At 34.2% G+C, this 19,930-nt stretch overlaps 14 protein-coding genes across 14 annotated transcripts; 7 read left to right on the forward strand and 7 right to left on the reverse strand.

Moving 5' to 3' along the window:
- Positions 70–1,423, forward strand: BMR1_02g01875 (endonuclease III; the record flags this gene model as incomplete). Its single annotated transcript, XM_012792687.2, has 4 exons — positions 70–1,074; positions 1,095–1,153; positions 1,207–1,345; positions 1,367–1,423. The coding sequence occupies 4 exons, from the start codon at positions 70–72 to the stop codon at positions 1,421–1,423; spliced, it is 1,260 nt and encodes a 419-aa protein (XP_012648141.2).
- Positions 1,424–1,686: 263 nt separating this feature from the next.
- Positions 1,687–2,511, forward strand: BMR1_02g01880 (hypothetical protein; the record flags this gene model as incomplete). Its single annotated transcript, XM_012792688.1, has 1 exon — positions 1,687–2,511. The coding sequence occupies one exon, from the start codon at positions 1,687–1,689 to the stop codon at positions 2,509–2,511; it is 825 nt and encodes a 274-aa protein (XP_012648142.1).
- BMR1_02g01885 (conserved Plasmodium protein, unknown function) lies at positions 2,589–3,568 on the reverse strand (the record flags this gene model as incomplete). The annotated part of the gene is made up of 2 exons (XM_012792689.1): positions 2,589–2,696; positions 2,768–3,568. 2 exons carry the CDS (start codon positions 3,566–3,568, stop codon positions 2,589–2,591), a joined length of 909 nt encoding a protein of 302 aa, XP_012648143.1.
- Positions 3,569–3,794: 226 nt separating this feature from the next.
- BMR1_02g01890 (hypothetical protein) lies at positions 3,795–3,992 on the forward strand (the record flags this gene model as incomplete). The annotated part of the gene is made up of 1 exon (XM_012792690.1): positions 3,795–3,992. One exon carries the CDS (start codon positions 3,795–3,797, stop codon positions 3,990–3,992), a length of 198 nt encoding a protein of 65 aa, XP_012648144.1.
- A 142-nt stretch (positions 3,993–4,134) lies between these two features.
- BMR1_02g01895 (adenosylhomocysteinase) lies at positions 4,135–5,983 on the forward strand (the record flags this gene model as incomplete). The annotated part of the gene is made up of 2 exons (XM_012792691.1): positions 4,135–4,483; positions 4,854–5,983. 2 exons carry the CDS (start codon positions 4,135–4,137, stop codon positions 5,981–5,983), a joined length of 1,479 nt encoding a protein of 492 aa, XP_012648145.1.
- On the forward strand, positions 6,523–7,395 carry BMR1_02g01900 (hypothetical protein; the record flags this gene model as incomplete). Its single annotated transcript, XM_021481522.1, has 4 exons — positions 6,523–6,857; positions 6,879–7,103; positions 7,126–7,356; positions 7,377–7,395. The coding sequence occupies 4 exons, from the start codon at positions 6,523–6,525 to the stop codon at positions 7,393–7,395; spliced, it is 810 nt and encodes a 269-aa protein (XP_021338155.1).
- On the reverse strand, positions 8,097–10,647 carry BMR1_02g01901 (Multiple TM. Not a GPI protein; the record flags this gene model as incomplete). Its single annotated transcript, XM_021481523.1, has 2 exons — positions 8,097–9,692; positions 10,108–10,647. 2 exons carry the CDS (start codon positions 10,645–10,647, stop codon positions 8,097–8,099), a joined length of 2,136 nt encoding a protein of 711 aa, XP_021338156.1.
- On the forward strand, positions 10,750–11,422 carry BMR1_02g01910 (conserved Plasmodium protein, unknown function; the record flags this gene model as incomplete). Its single annotated transcript, XM_021481524.1, has 6 exons — positions 10,750–10,762; positions 10,784–10,901; positions 10,922–11,025; positions 11,047–11,213; positions 11,234–11,386; positions 11,408–11,422. 6 exons carry the CDS (start codon positions 10,750–10,752, stop codon positions 11,420–11,422), a joined length of 570 nt encoding a protein of 189 aa, XP_021338157.1.
- Positions 11,577–13,173, reverse strand: BMR1_02g01915 (hypothetical protein; the record flags this gene model as incomplete). Its single annotated transcript, XM_012792696.1, has 3 exons — positions 11,577–12,596; positions 12,617–12,793; positions 12,814–13,173. The coding sequence occupies 3 exons, from the start codon at positions 13,171–13,173 to the stop codon at positions 11,577–11,579; spliced, it is 1,557 nt and encodes a 518-aa protein (XP_012648150.1).
- A 412-nt stretch (positions 13,174–13,585) lies between these two features.
- On the reverse strand, positions 13,586–16,432 carry BMR1_02g01920 (hypothetical protein; the record flags this gene model as incomplete). The annotated part of the gene is made up of 2 exons (XM_012792697.1): positions 13,586–16,301; positions 16,323–16,432. The coding sequence occupies 2 exons, from the start codon at positions 16,430–16,432 to the stop codon at positions 13,586–13,588; spliced, it is 2,826 nt and encodes a 941-aa protein (XP_012648151.1).
- BMR1_02g01925 (Core histone H2A/H2B/H3/H4) lies at positions 17,308–17,718 on the reverse strand (the record flags this gene model as incomplete). The annotated part of the gene is made up of 1 exon (XM_012792698.1): positions 17,308–17,718. One exon carries the CDS (start codon positions 17,716–17,718, stop codon positions 17,308–17,310), a length of 411 nt encoding a protein of 136 aa, XP_012648152.1.
- BMR1_02g01930 (Histone H2A) lies at positions 18,069–18,464 on the forward strand (the record flags this gene model as incomplete). Its single annotated transcript, XM_012792699.1, has 1 exon — positions 18,069–18,464. One exon carries the CDS (start codon positions 18,069–18,071, stop codon positions 18,462–18,464), a length of 396 nt encoding a protein of 131 aa, XP_012648153.1.
- Positions 18,842–19,305, reverse strand: BMR1_02g01935 (conserved Plasmodium protein, unknown function; the record flags this gene model as incomplete). Its single annotated transcript, XM_012792700.1, has 4 exons — positions 18,842–18,916; positions 18,937–19,053; positions 19,077–19,256; positions 19,279–19,305. 4 exons carry the CDS (start codon positions 19,303–19,305, stop codon positions 18,842–18,844), a joined length of 399 nt encoding a protein of 132 aa, XP_012648154.1.
- A 155-nt stretch (positions 19,306–19,460) lies between these two features.
- BMR1_02g01940 (hypothetical protein) lies at positions 19,461–19,655 on the reverse strand (the record flags this gene model as incomplete). Its single annotated transcript, XM_012792701.1, has 1 exon — positions 19,461–19,655. The coding sequence occupies one exon, from the start codon at positions 19,653–19,655 to the stop codon at positions 19,461–19,463; it is 195 nt and encodes a 64-aa protein (XP_012648155.1).
- Positions 19,656–19,930: the final 275 nt, after the last annotated feature.

Genomic DNA, 19,930 nt, shown 5'->3' on the forward strand with positions numbered 1-19,930 from the left:
CAACTAAAGCGCCCCACCTGTGAGCATTGATGTATATTACCGCATTGCATATCCACATTAGCCTTCACTATGAGATTCCACAAGTTTTACTGTAGGATCTTATCTACAATACTGTTAATATTGGTAAACTTCCTAACCACAATTCTTGTAATGAAAGGTATAACCACAAATCGCACATCTAAGGCATTCCTATATAACGCAACAAACAACAAGCATTTTGGACATTCAAAGCGCATAAATTCAACAGCTCAACTGTTATATAATAATAAAACAATTACTGGCATCGAAAATAGATATAAAAGTGGAATAAATCCGTTTAATCAATCTCCTAAGGATATTCTGGCCGATTTAGTTGACACAAAGGAGGAAATTATCGAGTATAATCACAACAAAAACAAAATTAATAAATTGTTAAATCTCGAAAGTCAAATTCATACTCATACCACCGTTATTCACCACGGTAATCACTCATTTGACCCTGCTGATTCTATAGCCAATAACTCAACTAATAGCAGTAATCTTAGTAATAGAAGCAATACCACTGAAAGCTCAAAAAAGTCAATTAATAGATCATTGAGCCACAGCATGAATATTGAGTATGAATGTGAACCCATAAAATTTATCCAAGCAACACCAGAAGACTCTGCCAAATTGGAAAATTTTGACAAGATCTGGAATGCCATAGTTTCTATGCGCAAAAATTTTAATGCGCCAGTTGATAGCATGGGTGCTCACTGTTTGGGAGATAAAAATGCCGATGTTGAAACCCAACGATTTCAATACTTGATAGCATGTCTATTGTCTAGTCAAACTAAGGACAATATCACCAGTGAAGCGATAAATAACTTAAGGAATAGTGGACTACTGACTATAGAGAAGATACTAACTGCAAGTGTAGAGGAGATTGATAAACATATAGGGAAGGTGGGATTCCATAATACCAAAGCTAAAAATCTGAAGAAGATTTGCGAGATTTTGAGGGATAAATTTGACAAAAAAATACCAGATAATTTTAATGATCTGACAAGCCTCCCCGGTATTGGACCTAAAATGGCCCATTTGATTCTTCAATTAGTAAGAATTCGTTGATTTAGGGATTTGGCAAGGTTGAAGGTATCGCAGTGGATGTTCACGTCAATAGAATAGCTAACCGGTAAGTTTTTAATACTATTATATAATTTAAATTATAACGCAATATTTACATAGTTTGGGGTGGGTTAAAAGCAACAGTCCCGAAGGAACTCGTGAACAACTTGAAAAAATAATACCTAAAAAGTTTTGGGCCCAATTAAATGTGTTATTGGTTGGTTTTGGTCAAATGATTTGTACCAAGGCGGGACCTGGGGTAAAATTAACTTTAATTTAGTGCTCAACTTGTCTAGCAAATTCATATTGTCCCGTTGGGAGGGCTATGACCAAGTAATTCATCGAATTGCATTAGATAAAGCTTTAACTTGAATTGTTTTAAACTAAATTGTCTCTAATAAAATCATTTCTGTTGTGAAAACGCTTTTTTCTTAATTCTTTAACGATTAATGCCAATAAATTTCATATTGTACATATTAAAATAGTATACATTCAATATTGCTAATTCAATTTATATGTGCGGTTATTCTCAAACGTCACATTAAATAGTTTTATAACGTATAATTTGGATTACTAAAATATAGGCACCACATCTCATATATGATATGTCTGGTATTGTTATCCTCGTTATCACTTCTCTTAAACAATGCAGTATGTATATTTAATTTTGGAGGTAAATCCTCAAGTTTGAAGTTTTATAAACAACTAGAACAGATACCAATTTACTATCTAAAAGATAAAAGGGGCAATGTGGTAAAGAATGTCTACAACACCTTAGTCAAAGGGACTGTTAGTTCAAATGCCTGGTCTCCGAGTAGATATAGGAACCCGAATAAAGTTGTGGAATGGGATGTAAGTATCGATTCCGTGCCTGCTAGTATTATACCTCTATTTGCCGAAGAAAAACTAGCCCAAGCCTATGCCCAGCATCTTGGCGAAGGATCTCAAGTTGTAAAGGCGTCACTGGCTGACTATTTGAGGTGGTCTGAAGAATTTTCTGGAGACACGTGTATACTATTGCCACACAGGGAATCACTAGATTTATGTACCAAAGGTACCGGGTTTTCTGGTACTCCAATATTTATCACAAACCCGCCAATTACAGTTAGCGTCAAGGGTAAACCAAAGGGTTACGCATTCTTCATATCTCCTTTCTATGCATTGGAAATATTAGACATTATCATGCGTGGAGAAACAGTTACAATCGATGAGAAGAGGCTATCTTTGGAATTTTACCCTAGCTTTACTGATAGAATTAAATCATTTCTAGGATTTTCACAAACTCAGCTTAATGGATTTCACTCAAAACACTTTACAGCTGTAAACAGTAAGATGTATGCCATTAGCCTCGAGCTACTGTCTTCACTAGTGTACAACTATCCAGAATTGGGTAATAATGTTGTAATTATTACAAACAACCGCTAGAACTACTTGTTCGTTGTGGTACTATTGTACAATTATTACCGAAAATGGCGTTACAAAAAAGTTATGTTAAAATAAGATCACGCCAGTTCTAACGCAGTCCAACCTGGCAAGTTCCACGATTGTAATTTTGTAAATTTTGGTAAAGCTTTGGTGTAGCATTTGTATGATATTTCTAAGTCCGGTGCCTAAATCAAATACAATAATGCAATTTTTGGAATATCTTTTCATAAAATATTATAAAAGCTATAATACTTACATAAAAACATATTAGAGATGATGCGTGAGAATCCAGCAGTGCCTGAATTAGCTCATCGCCCGGAGAAAAGTCATCCCCTCCGGTCAAAGCCTTAATCCTCTCGATGCGCCTCAGTGAATTGTAATTTACATCCGTACTATAGACGCTATCCAATTGATTAACACTGCAAGTGTTGATAGAATCTAGCGATGAAATAAAAGAAAAGTGAAAAACTTGTAGCCCGTGCAAAGATGCTATAAATTCAGATAACAAAGAAATATCATCCACATTTGTACTGATAATTCTAGTTAGCACTAGAAAGTCCAATTTATATATTTTTAGTTGAAAAAGCTGCTTTACAGTGACATTGGTGTCCAGTATTAAAGATGAGAGTAATGGAGCGTTAGGGGGTATTACATCAATATAGTACCTAACACTGGGGTTGACAAATGATACAACAATGTCATTTTTCAACGTACTAACTTCCAGATGCTTTAAATTTCTGTAAGTTAGCAATATCCCATTGTAGTCGAATTCTATGACATTGTAGCCTTCGGAATTCGTGCAATCCAAAGACAGCTTCAGCGACTTGACCGAGTTATGATGTTTTTTTACCAGTGATAAGTATTTTGAATTGCCATTTACCCATCTTAAGTCCACTGTATGCCAAGTGGCTGCAAGATCGATTGCCCTGTCCCAGTGTCTACTCAGTAATCTCAATTTGCAGCGTTGTACAAAATCTAGATATTTCAGAATTGTGGTAACATTTTTCATCTCCTCCAATGCTGACCTATTTATAAATTTATCAAGTATTATTGCCATTGTTGAATCATTTTGACAAGCCCACAAGTGCACCTACTGGACCATGTCTGCGGACTAATTTAATCCTTGGAAAATTTGTGAAATATTCTTCACTTCTATATGAAATATTTTCTAGAAGGCATAATAATCAGTTTGACCACAATTGCCCTAAAACGACATATTGTAACAGAATTTTTTACTTATTGGTATTGGAATCTTTTACCTGTTATACAAAAAATACTTTAGAATGGATGGAATTGATTGGGTAAAGAGTTTAAAGCCACAAAACGAAGAAACTGACATGTCTACTATTGATTGGACTAAGTTTTTGCCCCCTAAACTGGAAATACCAGAGTTGCCTACTCAAGACAATTGGAGGCTATATAAGAAATCTAAAAAGCATGAGATTCGATTGAGAATTTTGAGGGCTAAAAGTAATAAATAATTACTTTTATGCTTGGTATGCAACATATTTTTCTCCATCTGATTAACGGGGCTTTAAATTATATTCGCGGGTAGAATAGTTAGGATCCCCCATTTGGTTATATTGTGTAGATATTAGATGATATATAGTATAAATGGTAGTGATGAGTAATACTTTTTCAGTAAACCTATCTCTTGAGACACTTTCACATAGTGTAATCAAAGAAACCAATTTGCCCAAGGGTTGGGAAAATATCGCTGCAAAAGATAGATCAGAAATGCCTGGAATAATGACATTAATTGCAGAATATAGCGTGTTAAAACCCCTTAAAGGAATCAGGTTAAGTGGATGCCAACATTTGACAAATCAAACCATGATCTGTATAGAAGCCTATGTATCACTAGGTGCTGAAGTTAGATGGTGTTCATCTAACCCTTTATCTACAGTAGACCTAGCAGCAACATATTTGACAGTCAAATATCCTGATAAGGTCACTTGTTTTGCGTGGAAAGGTAACCTCATCTATGAATATAATAATAAAATAGCAGTATATTAACTGATAATTTTTCACTTATTTTACATGCGAATCGAGCACTTAAACGAAATGTCAACATTATCATGTTATATTATCCATATTTTTTACATTTATAACTATTTACAATATTATCAGCGGTTTCGTTTAACAATAGACTTTTTGTGTTTCTTCTATGTATGGATTCCACTGGATTTACATTCTTATTATTTATGTGTTTTGAATTATGTATTTAATACTGATATATTTAGCAATAATTATTTAAATTGATAGAAATTTACATATGTAAACTATTAGTATGTACATATTCATGTAATACATTCTACTTGTATCGTTATATATTTATTTAGGCGAATCAATGGATGAATATTGGTGGTGCATTTATCAAACATTATCCTGGCCAAATAACAGGGGCCCTCACACATTACATGACGATGGATGCTCATCCTATATAATGCTACACCATGGAGTTAACCTAGAAAAAAATTTCGAGAATACTGGACAAAAGGGTAACGTGAAGGACTTAGAAGTGAAACTTTATGACGGGGTGTCAATGTTTAACCTGTTGAATAAAATTTTGGACAAAGATCCCAAATTTTGGCACAAAATAGCAGCCGATCTAATAGGTATAACTGAACAAACAACTTCTGGTGTCACAGCTTTTAGACAATTTTGCAAAAAAGGTGGGGTTTTGGCAACCGTTTTTTGTGCTAACGACTCCATAACAAAATCCAAATTTGATAATATATATGGTACTAGGCAGTCTGCCTTGGATGGTTTCATGCGTGCAACTGATGTTATGGCTGCTGGCAAGGAGGTGGTGGTTATAGGTTATGGTCAAGTGGGTAGGGGTGCTGCTGAAGCCTTTAGGGGACTAGGGGCCAGAGTTCGTGTTACCGAAATTGATCCAATTTGTGCTCTACAAGCTTCAATGCAGGGTTATGACATTGTGTTACTTGAAGATGTTGTTGAAACCGGAGATATATTCATTACGACAACTGGATCTATCAAGAATATACGTGTAGAACACATGTTAAAGATGAAGGATGGTGCGATTTTGGGTAATATTGGACAGGGCTCTGAAGAAATCACTGTAGAGGAATTAGCAGCGGTAAAGGATGTAAAAAAGGTTCATTTAAAGCCTTATGTTGATAAGTATATTTTACCTAACGGCAATGGCATTACCATACTAGCTGATGGAAGACTATTTAACTTAGCCTGTGCAACTGGCCACCCATCATTCGTTCTATCCACTTCATTTTGCAGCCAGATCCTTTGCCAAATCGAGGTAGCAAAGAACCTCACTCGTAAGGAATATGATAAGGTGTTGGTTAAGCTACCAAAGATCGTTGATGAGAAAATTGCCAAAATCCACCTTAAGCACTTAAATGCTAAATTGACGATGTTGACGCAAGAGCAGGCTGATTTTATGGGCGTATCCATTGATGGTCCTTACAAGCAAGATAATTACCCCTATTAACACTAATTATAACCCAGTATTAAATAAATGTAATGTTAATATTTATAACAGTCTCTAAGTATAGTTTAGTGATAGGATTTTTATGTGGGCAGTTTAGGTGTATTAATAATTATATTATGACATTTACAAAAAATTATTATCATATAAATCAATCCTACGCACTTATTTTATATATGAGACTAGTAAAGTTAAAACATTAACTGCAAATAGATGTATAATTAATTACATGTCCACTGTAAATTATTAGCTGGATAATTTATTCTGAAAATAGATAAATGTCCAATAAATTTAAACAATTTTCCTGCGTATCCATCTGTAATTGTATAATTTTTAGTGGTTGTATGATATAAATGTGTATATTTCAAATTTGGCGAGAAATATAACATAAATAATCAAAATATATTGTGATTTAGTATTTATATTTATTTATTAAATATTAAATAAGTTGTTTAAAAATTATTTTCTGAAATAATTCCATAAATTTCAAAATTTACCACAGATCCTAATGTGCCACACACTCAGCACTCTAACACAGCATAATGGATTGGAACAGCGACAATTATCCTTTATCCAACAGCTGTGCCTGTTCGTCTGCGCGTTTACAGCCAATTGTAACTATAAAAGAAGACGAGATGCCTCATTCTCATGATCACACATTTTCCGGCACAGCGTTGCCTACACAAATGGCCCAAGGAATTTCATTTGTCAACAGTAACACCAACGGTTATAGAACTACTACTGTTTTGGGTGATATGACCCCTTCTAATTCCGTAAAAGATGGATTTGACAATAAGCTTGATTCCTTAGATGCTATAAACTCTAACAGATCGCCCACATCACCCAATTCATTCGCTAAAGTTGAAGCCCTGTTGCAGTAAGTACAATTTTTACTTAGTAAATATCGACAATTAGCCCTGGATGCTGTTACGTTACTCAAAAGTGAAAGGGAGGACCGAGAGTTGATCAAGGAGAATATGGCCAGGGCCGCCTTTGATGCATATAAGTCTTTCGAAGATGACTTAAAAAATAAAGCGCTGGATGCAGTCAAAGAAATGCAAATTGAAATCAGGAAGGAGAGGGCTATCTACATAAGTGAAAATGAAGAGTTGATTGATAAGTGGTAAGTTACAGTATTTATGTAGCAATAGGATGGAAAGGGAGTTCAACCGCATCAGGAACATTAATCTAGGTGATTGCAAATTGCTGAAATGCATGAGCGATAATGAAAAGTTGAAATTAACTGAAATGATTGTGGATATGTTCGACAAGTTCAGAAATGAGGTAGTTGATTCGGTGGTCAAATTCATGGATAACACTAAAGCTGATGAGCAATTTTGTGATGACGTAGATGAGTTTGTACATGTGGCAATTTTGTAAGTGATTGTTAATTTAGGTCCCAAGCCACTCTCTGATCACTTTTAATTCCACTATTTTTATAACACGTTATCTCTTATTTGATTAATCTTCTTTTCGAAGATATAAATCATTATAATTGTATTTATTTCAAAACTCACATATTTTATGCATTGTATATTAATTGTACTAATATTTGTATTTAGAATCTGGTCATTAATTTAGTTTACTCAATTAATTGTTATGCGCGTGGATAATACTACTATTACATACATGATTCAATTGTATTTGTATTCGTATTTATTTATTATAAAAATGAACGTTTTTTAATTATTCATTTGATTTATATAATTATTTGGTAGACAAATTGAATAATGTAAATTTAAACGTGAAATTGTTATAGAAAATTTTATTTTAATGATATAAATAATTATATGAATTAATAGATTCTTATGCAACGGAAAATAATTAATTCACTCAATTATATATGGCACGGGTAATTACAGAGAATAATCAGTAAAATATATGTTTTATTAAACACAATAATACCGAAAATTTTTATATAATCGGCACATGCAAATAATAAATAATATAAATTGTGTAATGTACTAGGATACAATACATAAAAATTACATTTAATTATTATATATAATGTATATTCTACATTAGTTACCCATGTAATTGTGAAAATACAATTACAATTTGATATTACAATCCTTCAATAACAATAGATATACATTAGTTTTGAATGTTATTCGCGTTATACTGTGTCAGTATTTGACATTCTCCCAACCTTAGTGCGCAATATATCCAGTTTTTCCCTTAGCGAATTCATCCTCCCATCATGGGACGACGTTGTCTGGTAATCTACATTGGCTTGATGTGGCAAAGTATTGCTTAAGTTGAGTTGACTGAGTTCAACGTGTTGATAGCCAATCGTATCATAAGTAAATTCTGGTATGGTCAATTTGAGATTGCCATCCTTCCAACCGTTGAAGACATACGCGAATGCAATGAATGATAAAGAGTAGGCGAATAATATAACCGCATTGATATACATGGGCATCAACTTGGCCTGGATTGTTATGTTGATAAGGCCCGTTATCACATTGGCGTATATGAAAGTATGTAGAGGATTTTTGTTGAGCATTCGCATGGTTTCGGTGGTATCATATGGCTCGAAGTAAATGGTGAAGATGAGAGATAATAAAAGTGTGATGCATACAGTGGAAAGGAGAAATAGGTTGTACATTAAATTTGCCATGCATCTCCAGGTCTCAAAACCAACTGAACCAAGAATTATGTACAATAACATGGTGCCAACAGCAATGCCTAATAAAGTTTTAATCTTCGCATAGCCAAGATTGGGATCATCGTCGTTTGATTTTGATTCTGATGAGATAGTGGGCATTCTTGAAAATAACCTCATGAATCTGGACTTTTCTGGTTGATTCTGATTCGCTTTGCCCATAATATTAGTCTGTGTTTTCTGTTTCTCATCTATAGCTATTAGATAATATCCTAGTGTATGGCCAAACAGGTAGAGAGGCAATAAACCTGCAATATTTAGTAAGCATTCAAGATTCATGAGTAGGAATGTATTTCTTGGATTATTTGATAGTAATTTTCCCAATTCATACTTAAATATTACGATATCGTATAGGATGGAATAACATAATGCAATACCGAAAGATATTTTGTGGCTGGAAAAATGAACTATCGATTCGGCAATGAAGGAAACCGTTCCCATCACAATGAAAAAATTGCCCATTGCGCCATATTCTGTTATAGGCGTTCTGTAATCGATCGATTTGGTGACAATTAGACGGAAAATACCCATGCCAAACAGTATCAACGATTTCTTGAGCGACTCCCTAAACGTATTCAAATCTTTGGTCTTGGATTTGTAGTGAATTGATATGGGAGATACTATTGAAGCAATTAAGATGAATAATCCTTCCCCAGTGTCCATTAAAGACAGTCCTTCATGTTTGGACTTGAATAGTAGTGGTGAGAATGTTATGAAGTCAACTGCAGTAATTGATATGTACACAGAAATAAAAAGGGCGACTCGAATAATAGTAATAAATTCAAAAGTGCCTTTTGATGAAAGTAATTGTCTGGTGTATAACTCTTTGTCGGTAGGCCAATTAAAGTCATTTCTGTTCCTCTTGAAGTAAATAAACAAAAAGAGTAGCTGTGCTAATAGTACCAAGTATAGAAATTTCTTATAAAGAGCAATAGTTATGAAAGGGATTAACATGTACAAAATGGATTCAAACTCCATATATATATTCAATTTATTTGACTTCTTCTTGAGAGTACATTTGTGGATAATCGATAACGCGACTGATAACTATGTGAGTATATTGTGCTTATAGTTAGAAAAAGGATATTAAATTAAATAATTGCGAAAATTTTTATGATTTTTGTATAAATTTTAAAAATTATACATGTAGAATTGTGTATATAATCAGTATATAAGATGAAAATCTAGAGAAATATAACATTTCGCTGCGGATTAAAGTTTTGGCATGCAACTTGAAAAATCGCCAGGTTTTAATGTATAAAATTGGAGAAGTTGGATAAATATGTGAAGATCAACATAAATTTTGAATTAAAATAATAATAAATAATCAATGCCAAAGTACACATAAATGCATTACGAAACGATTAAAACATTGTTATTTTACAGACGTAAAAAAATGAAAATATATATGTAAAATGCATTTAAGAATATGCAAGAATCATTAAATAATAGATTCACTTACTATAGCAACTATAGAAATCATAATAACGGAAATTTCATTGTATACTTGGTCTGGAGCTTGTGACTCTATGATACTTTCATACATATCCGGGGGGATCCTAAAAACACAGCCACGAAGTATATTTTGTACCTTGTTAAAATCCAAATTTGAAGGTAGTGTCAGATCGTATGAAATTTTAATCTTGCCATAGGATCGCTTGTTGGTAAGGCATTTGATGGACGTGGGTTTGAATACCGAACTTAATCCAGAAGTATTGATGGCAGAACTGTAATCCAACTTGCTAGATTGTTCATTTTTGTCATTGATAATTTGAACCTTGTTAAGTTCCTCTATAAATTCATCTAGGTTGTTAAAGGGCGTATATATACCCCAAACGGATTTAGCGAGAGCGGAAAACTCTGTCAAATTGTTCTTTATATGCCAATCGATAATACAAGCAAGAGTTGCTCTAGTTTTCGGTCCAATGTATTCTGGTGCCAGCGGAAATAGCGGATTTATCGGACAAGCCGATGCTAGAGCTATCAGCAATTTGTGCCACATGATAGCACGATAAATACAATGGAAGTTGAATGATCGCTAGGGGGCGTGGTCATCAACCAGCATCCCGAACTATTCAAATTTTTCTTAATTTTTGCAGTTAAAATGCCTCATTATGGTATTGTATTGATTAAATTAGATTCTGATGAGGATTTCATGGATGGCAGTGCCACCAGCCATGCAAATCCCCTTGACAATTGGGAATCATTTGATGATTGTCACGTTACGCCGTTATCTGAAAAATTAAATAATCAAAAGTACCCTTGCAGTTATTTAGGATTTCTGAGGAAGCGGATATAATCACAACTCGCGATTTGTTCAGTGGGCATACCAAGCCATTGGAAACTAAGAAGTCTGAAATTTCTGTTTTCAAAAAAATAGGTATAGAAACAACTAAATCAGTTGTATCTGATCCTTATGAGACAATAAAATTGAATACACTAAAGGACTGTGAAACGGTGGCTAGAAAGTTGTCTGAAAAAATTGTTAAAAGCCCCGCAAAAGGCGCAGTATGGGTCCATTTTATAGACATTTTGTTGCAAAGTTGCCAGTCAAAAATGGAATATAAGGTACTGGATAGTTAATATAGGAATTGATTACTTTGAAAAAAAAAGTGGAGGCTTTAGTGAAAACTAAAGAAGATTTGAAGCGTGATTTGGAATATTCGAAAAAAAAACCAAACGCGGCAAATTTCAGAAGCTACAAGGATGAGCTGGATATGATGTATGGAGATCTTACAGATGTAATAAAAGCATTAATTTAGGAGGATGACTATTAATTATTTATTTTGGTATTCTTGTATTTCTATTTGATGGTTTATTGTAGGTGGTAGTTTTAACTTGAGTTGTTTGTTTATCGTTTTGGTAAATTTGGTGTATGCGAAATGCTATATTTTAGCATTAAGATTCACAAAAATTGATCTAAGTATTCATTTATTCCAATTCGTTAACGTTTATATCAAGCAAATAAATCAGTTGTGTTTGCGATAAATCAATCCAATTAATTGGTAAAAACACATCTTTATAACCAATTTTATGGAGATGTTTGCGTCTAATTGTATAATATGGGTCCCATAGAAGCGGATTATCAACACAATTTAACTGTTTATATAGTGTGATTGCAATACCCTTCCATCGCTGATCATAGTTAGTGCCGTGCTGGTGGGTAAGGGGAAGCACAAGGTTAAACTCATAATATGGCAAACCCAATATAGTAGTTTCAGGTTTTTTAGCTGCAAATTTGTCATCTAACAATTTGTCTGTATTGGAGTTTATATTGTATATTAGTTTTTTAACGGTGCGTGACAGATCATCAAAATGCCTGTTATCATGGCATGTATGATTGTTGAACGATTTTACGGGGGTGATTATTGAGTAATGTGGAATATAACCATCTAATTTTGCTGTAATATAAATTTGATCCAAAAAAAGTCTTGTAAATGCAGATATATTAACGTTGTTAATGGAGGTGAATAAGTTATTTACCATGGTTATGTATTCAGGATTTTCATCCAATCCAAGAGATATTATTGACCATATGACTGTTATTTTATCTTCCAGTGACATTTTCCTGTAATTTTTAAAAATTATATGCAGAATTTGTGAATTATCCACATGGTATATGTTAGCTATTATTGCCCTGACGAGTGTATGAGTAGTTATATGTGATGGAGGTAACATATTCAAATTATCGTTAATTATCCCAATAAGTTTGGCATAAAACTCAATATCGTGAATATAACACGAAGTGTTTGCTAAGATCGATGTGTTATACAGTTGTAAATTATATGAATTATCAGTATTCATTGGCAATTCAAGTATCTTCTTATTGAGTATTTTCATTAATTGTTGGTCCATTAAACCCAAATTGGTAAACCCAATTTGCGCTGAAACTATATCACACAACTTTAAGTCAATGCCATTATTCTCATTGATGATTTTTCGTTTAACATACTAAGTCAGGATATAATTACCTGTGATATAAACGTTATGAATTCAATTATTTTATTATCAACCTTGACGTTCGATAGATGAATTAATAGTGGTAATTGTAGTAATTTTGTCACCTCAATTTGCGCCAATTCATTTGATTGGGTGATTGATTTTAGCTTTACATCCAATAACTGAGATAAAACTTGTAATTTTTCATCCTAAATATATAGAGATTTACCCTTATAAGAGCAAAAAACTTTAGTAGCTCATAAAAATCAGCAAAAGTAAGGGTTAATCTTCTAGTAATGAGAGCATTGGCAAGGTCTTTACCCAAATCCGTCTCCCATACATTACCCAGGCTTGCTGAATTTGAAGCTTTGATAAGTTCACTGGCGGCCGCAATCCATTCTCCTACGCATCTCAGGCAGCCAATGGAAATGTGTTTTTGAAAGTTATTTCCCAATAAATTACTGTCAAAATCACTGTCATTTGCCGGTAATTTACCGGTATCAATAGGAGTGTACAGTGGCATATGGATTCCATATTTCTTAGACAACAACTTACCGATGGCAGTTGACGCTCTAACATATTTATCCATAACTTGGAATCAAATGTAAGTACCATATTCTCATTTTAAAAACTGCATAATTAATTAACTCAATGTGTGATGGTTACAATGTGACATTATGCGGTAGACGTAACGCAGAAATTTTCCTACCTCATAATTATTATTTGTTAACATATCTATTGTATGTAATAGTAACTATTTTGTCATAAAGGCAAGATTTTACAACTCATTTGCAAATTATTAACAACTAATCTAAAATGTTAGTACCAATACAAATTATCGAAACCTTAATTATTTGCCAATTTTCATCATTTACGGTTTATTTGTTACCAGTTTACCAATTATTATTTTACCTTGTATTGTTTTCAAACCCGATGATTGCAATTGGTTACCTTGTATAGTTATTCATTGCCCATAGACAATGGTTAAATATGATATACTGCTACACTATATCATATATAGTTTCATTCTCATTTGTCTGCAGGGGAAGCTGGGATCTATTGTCGCAAAACCGAGCCAATGTGTTGGAGGGCGACTTGTCATTCCTCTTTATGGCGTAGAATGTATATGCTGCAACTAATGGTATGAAGGATAATACTGCAAGCCAGAAGCTGCTACTGAAGGATGAAGGGACGGAACGACCCGACTCATCGACGCAAGTTGATGATCTAGTGTAAATCATCATCACCAACAACCCACTTAAATGTAGCAACAGTGAGGATACCCATAGGAACTTGGTTAGGTATCCCAAAAAAATGCAACTGTCCCTTGAAAAATTTGTCGAGAAATGGTAGATTGGAAAGTATTGTATCAACACCAATGGTAGAGTGATTAATAGTATGAAGATAGAAATCATGAACAAAAAGAACGCAAGCCTACCAGCGAATCTGAGATCGTCAACCCCTTTGATTTCTATGTCGTAAAAGGGATAGCCAAATAATTCAGATCTTGATTCAGCTAGTGGTTTGGATAGATTTCCAATGGCTCTGTGATCTCTAAATACGCCAGCCCTTTCAATAAACTCAGACTCCTTCGCATACACTGGCGCGCCGTCTATTATTGGCGGCGGAACTTGTCCAGATTGTGGCATAGTGCCTGACTCGGGAGATAATTCAAGTTTAGTATCTTCAGGGACTGTACCTATATCAATAGATTTGTTGGGTTGGATTACTTCACCCTCGCCATTTTTTACGAATTCGCCTTTACCAGTATCTTTGACATTATGCCCACCATCCTCTGAAGGTGTACTAACTGGTTTTACAGCTGGATCCAATTCTTCACTAGACACTTGTTTTAGTGGTCGGTAGTTCATTGGGGAATTATTATTTTCAGGTTTTTTGTCAGAAGACGGGGGTGATATTGTATTGAAATTTATAAGATGCCTAGACAAAGTGACGTTTGCACCATCTTGAAGTTTACAGCTGTCTTGTCTTGTTATGCCAAATAATCCAATGTAGGTGCTGCTAATGCCAGTAATTCCAGATTTCTCATAATTTATGTGGTTTGCCATCCAAAAGTTGCTGAATATTGCTATTAGGAGGATAGTCAAACCAATGAATTTTGAAGCGATGATTAAGCGGAGCGATTCAGATGTGATTAAAAGCTTTAATGTTGCAATGGAATCATTGAATTTCCGCAATAGCTGGAAGTTACTACTATTACGGAGATAAGAAGTGACGTTTTGTGACATTTCTAGCAGGTTCTTTTTTTGTTTCTTATCATCTTTCGTTTCGGGGCCTGCTTCCAAATCTCTAATATCTGATGATTCGCTAATTTCAGATTTGGGTTTAACTATGATAAGCTGCGTGGGATCTTCAACTTCACTTTTTACCTTATTTTTTTCATTAACATTGATATAAGATAACTCTATATTATCAGTGGCATCATGATCTAGTGATTGGCGTATTTCATTTGGTTGTGGTAGTTGCTCAGCTTTGTTTATATCAAAGTGTGGATCGTCAGTCATCTTCTTCGAGTGCTCACGCCCGTGTTGTTGGGCATGGGACTCATCTTGTACCGGTACGTGCCTAGCTATATTTAATTTATTAATCTGTATTGATGATAATTCATCTAAGGGAAAGGCAGAATAATCAACATTATCAGGATCTTCAACAGAGTCAATGGTTGTGTCCAAGTTATCAGTAGGTCTTGCAGTGGTATTTATCTCCTCAATTGTTTTATCTCTTCGTATCAATTTACGTATGTCGAGTTTCTGAATCTGCTCGTCGCATTCTTTCTCAGTTTCCACAATGTTCAATTTGTTCACTTCGTACTGTGAACTAGATTGATCGGATTTTTTCTGCTCATATGGTTTGAGTTTGCCTACATTTCGTTGGATGGAATAATCAATATACTTGTTTTGGCTCAGGCAAAATAACTCATCGGGCACTAATTTTGACTTATCAACTGAAGTATTTGAATCTGGAGGTGTAAATCGGGATGTTTGTTTGTATTTTGCATCAGTTTTTGACACGTTAATAGTTTCTACATTTGATAACTCAGGTTCAATGGTTTTACAATTATCTTTGAATTTCTTGGGAGGTGATATTTTTTCTACCAATTGGGAGCTTTTCAGTGGAGTATCTGCAATATTGAGCTTTAAAATATCCTTAGGCACAGGGTCAATATATGTGGTCTCTGCTATACACCAATCATCATCTAAAGGTGTGATGTGATGTTCCTTGTGAATATTTTGTTTGGGTAAGGTGGGCATACACGATTCAATGCATTGGGCCTTCTTTTTATCATCTATATCTGTGGTATCAGGCGCTATAAGATTTGATGCCTTAAATATTGGGGTATCATCAGTGTTAGCAGTTTTCATTTCACCACTTCCGCATGCAGTCTGTAGGGATTGCATAATTTTGTTATCTTGTGATGATTCGTGTAAGTTTTGCGTATTTGATTGTGACACGTGTGAGGTTATATCAAAGACCTGTACTGATGAAGAATTTAAATCCACCTTTTGATTATCAATTTCAATAGCGAAGTATTTTTCTATGTTCTTAATGGTGTTTTGGCCGGCACGCTGGACAGATTTGTGAATCAATGCCTGTTGTTTAGCTTCCAGCTCGCAGTTGATTTGGTTGATTTGGGCTATCAAATCATCCACTATTTTATTCACCTCGAGATCGCTCAAAAGAGCGGGTTTTTGTTGCCTAAATTACTGGTAAGATTACTTATTAGAACTCTCAACAGTGAGCTGATTGTCTTGATGCTTATCTAACTGTTTATCTGATGAACTATCTGGTGATTTTGATAATTTAAACATCTGTTTTATCCAGGCCATGTGAAACAGTTTGGGGGTATTTGTGGTAAACTTGAGACTAATCTCTTGATACTGAGATTAGTGTCTAGCAAATTACTTCAAATAACCTTTAAACTTCAATAGGTAAGTATGTATGTTATTATTTTCAACTTTGTGTGTAAATTTGATAGGTTGTGGTTATGTTTTGGGACGGCTTGGTTCATAACTAGCCACTTAAAGAGGGTTGGTAGCCAATTGGTGATGTATGGCAATTTTAGTTTAAAACTCACTAATTGGCAATAGATTGTTAAATTGGTACCACATGTATAGTTTGAAATTTTTCAATTGAAATGGTTGATTTGTGTCATTTGCGATTGGATGTTGGATATTTGCGATTAAATATTTGCGATTGGATATTGGATATTTGCGATTAAATATTTGCGATTGTAATTAGCAACATTGAAATTTTATATTGACAATATTTGTAAGCTGCAATCTGTGCAACTTGTAATTTAAGTCATAGAAGCGATCAATAAGATAGTCATTAATCAAGACTACCAGATGTGGTGTAAAAATATAACGTTGTATTATGTATACACTATCACCGATTTAAATTGCATGTTCAAAACAATTATGCGTGTTTTTTCGTATTAATAACGGAAGTTGTTAACCAAAATCACGTATTATCAGTTACATTTTCAAACTATCCGTAACTCGTAATTCTGACAATCCCTTTGGATTATGTACATGCTAGAAAGATGCGATGTAATAGTGTTGCTAAATATCGTATAAAATTCATCAGTATGTTGTTTAATCTTAAATTATTGTTGTTATAGTGAGTAATTCTAGAACGCAACGATTAGGTGATGGATTCACTGCGTATATTATTTAAAGATTTAAATAAATATATTAGTGGATTAAGATCGCTCGCAGCGAATCCGCCTAGCCAATTGAATGTCCTTTGGCATAATGGTTACTCTTTTGGCATGTATGGCACATAGATTGGTATCCTCGAACAATCCGACTAAATACGCCTCGGCTGCCTCCTGCAGTGCTAACACGGCCTGTGATTGAAACCGGAGATCTGTTTTGAAGTCCTGGGCAATTTCTCGTACCAATCGCTGGAAGGGAAGCTTTCTTATTAAAAGCTCAGTTGACTTTTGGTACTTTCTAATCTCTCTAAGAGCAACTGTACCTGGTCGATATCTATGTGGTTTTTTGATACCACCAGTTATGGGTGCGGATTTTCTGGCGGCTTTGGAGGCCAATTGTTTTCTAGGTGCCTTTCCACCGGTAGATTTTCGAGCAGTCTGTTTTGTCCTGGCCATCACGGCAATTTTTTGTGGTTACTATTCAATTTGAGCGTGAATTGTGTTTATTTATAGTGTTATTCTCGTAACAATCAATAATGTGTACTTGAGGTTACTTGTAAGTGTGTAAGAAGTGATTGTGTATATAGGTGTAGTTTGGTGAATGGGCAGACACCTACTAAAATTCAATGGATATTGGCAACTACTATTGCTATTTATTGGTGATATTTATGGATAATTGAGTGTCACCCCAGATTACCCTAACTAGTGTGTACACACCATATCACTTAGAATATTTTCGGCAAATATTTTTAATATTTGTTTTCCGCTAATCAGTAAACTATTTCTAACAATCCTTCTATAATATAATGAGTACTCAAGGTAGAAAAAAGGTCGAAAAACGAATCTCAAAATCCAAGCGCGCAGGTTTAAACTTTTCAGTTGGGAGAATTGGCCGTTTCCTCAAAAAAGGGCAATTCGCCAAACGAGTGGGCGCTGGAGCACCGGTTTACATGGCTGCAGTACTTGAATATCTTTGTGCAGAAATCCTAGAGTTGGCTGGCAACGCTGCTCGGGACAGGAAACGATCCAGGATTACTCCGAGGGAATTACTTTTTGCAGTTAAAGGCGATGAGGAGTTTACAAAGTTTTTTGGCACAGTCACCTTTAGCCAAGCTGGAGTTAAACCTCACATACAACAGGTGCTTCTTGGCGTTAAAGGAAAAGGTAATAGGACAGGTTATACGCAATCACAAGACCTTTAACTTACTGCATTAGAAAAAAGATTAACATTGGTAATCAGTAATCACGATAAATAAAAATTCACAACAAAAATGTTCTTATAAGGTACAAAATTAAGTAATTTGGCGTGATTAACCATTCATCTTTACTTAATCAATGACTTCTAAGATGATGCGGGCAACTATTTCACATGAATTCGCTAGATTAACATCATTTACTCATTTAATTAATACACACCACTAATTAAGTAGTTTTGTTAATCATATAATTAATTGTCTTACTGGTGACGCTAGTAATCAATGATTGATTAATCTAATAAGGTAGGTTTTGAAAAGTGCTTATCAAACACCTAGTAGTAGTGTTATTTCAGCCTTAATTTTTAAAAAGGCTTTTAAAAATGTTAGATGCCAAAGGGTAGCGAAAATTTGTTCATTAAGGAAATTAGACCTTCCTGTGCTGATTGTATTGAAGGGGTCTGTTTCACTAAGTTCTTACTGCGGATGTAACAATATTCTCCACACTATTCCACATTGACTCTGTTTCAATTGGTGGAAACAGTTTGATATTAGTTTTACCATCGAGAAACAGTACTTGTTTTAAACCTACCAATCTCTACATTAATTAAGTATGATTACTTCGGCAAAGATACGACTTGAGAAAACGACGGCAAAATCCTTCTCCAAAGTGTTGTTAGGCAGTGGTTCTACGTAGATTACAGGGCCGAACCAAGAGGCAAAATTTCTGACCGTATTTATACTACAATCATTGGGGAAGCCAAAGAAGCCTACAGTAGATCCGTCGTCGAATTGATCTGGCTAAAAATTAGCTGTGAAATACCGAATTAAATTCCTTTAAGGTTGTCATATTTGCAATGATGTGGTATTTGTTATAATAATTACACGTTTTAACTATTATGATATGTGATACACATGATGTGTGTGTAATAGTTATGTTTTTATTTGATCAATTTACATTATACAGCGTACAATCCACGCTAATTGGGTAAAATATGTGATGATTCATTGTGTATACATGGCACAAAAATGAAGTGGTGGTAGCCCTATGATTCTACTGAGAATGTGAAAGGAAAAATCGGATAATTTTAAGGTACCATAGAAATAAGTTGATGAAGAAAACATGGTATATTTAGAGTAAATATGCAGAAAAAATGAAATAAATTTGCAATGTCGAATATACCACCGCAGCGAGACCATTAAAATCATGCATTATAAATAGTCAAACAAATTGATTGGAGATAACTAATTCTCTGCAAAAATTGTATCGTGGCAACGAAATTTTGAATAAATTTTTAGAGTGAAACACCTATACCGACCAACACTTACACATACTAGTACAAATTATAGGGGGCTTAGCTTAACATGTCAAATGTATATTTGACAATTTTTGCTGTATGTAACTTAATAAATTATTTCTGTGTAAATTTTCATTAATTATGGAAAAGGTGAATTAGTACATGATAATTCTAAAA

The sequence above is a fragment of the Babesia microti genome, chromosome II (genome assembly GCF_000691945.2).
Source record: "Babesia microti strain RI chromosome II, complete genome".
NCBI classification, from domain to species: domain Eukaryota; phylum Apicomplexa; class Aconoidasida; order Piroplasmida; family Babesiidae; genus Babesia; species Babesia microti.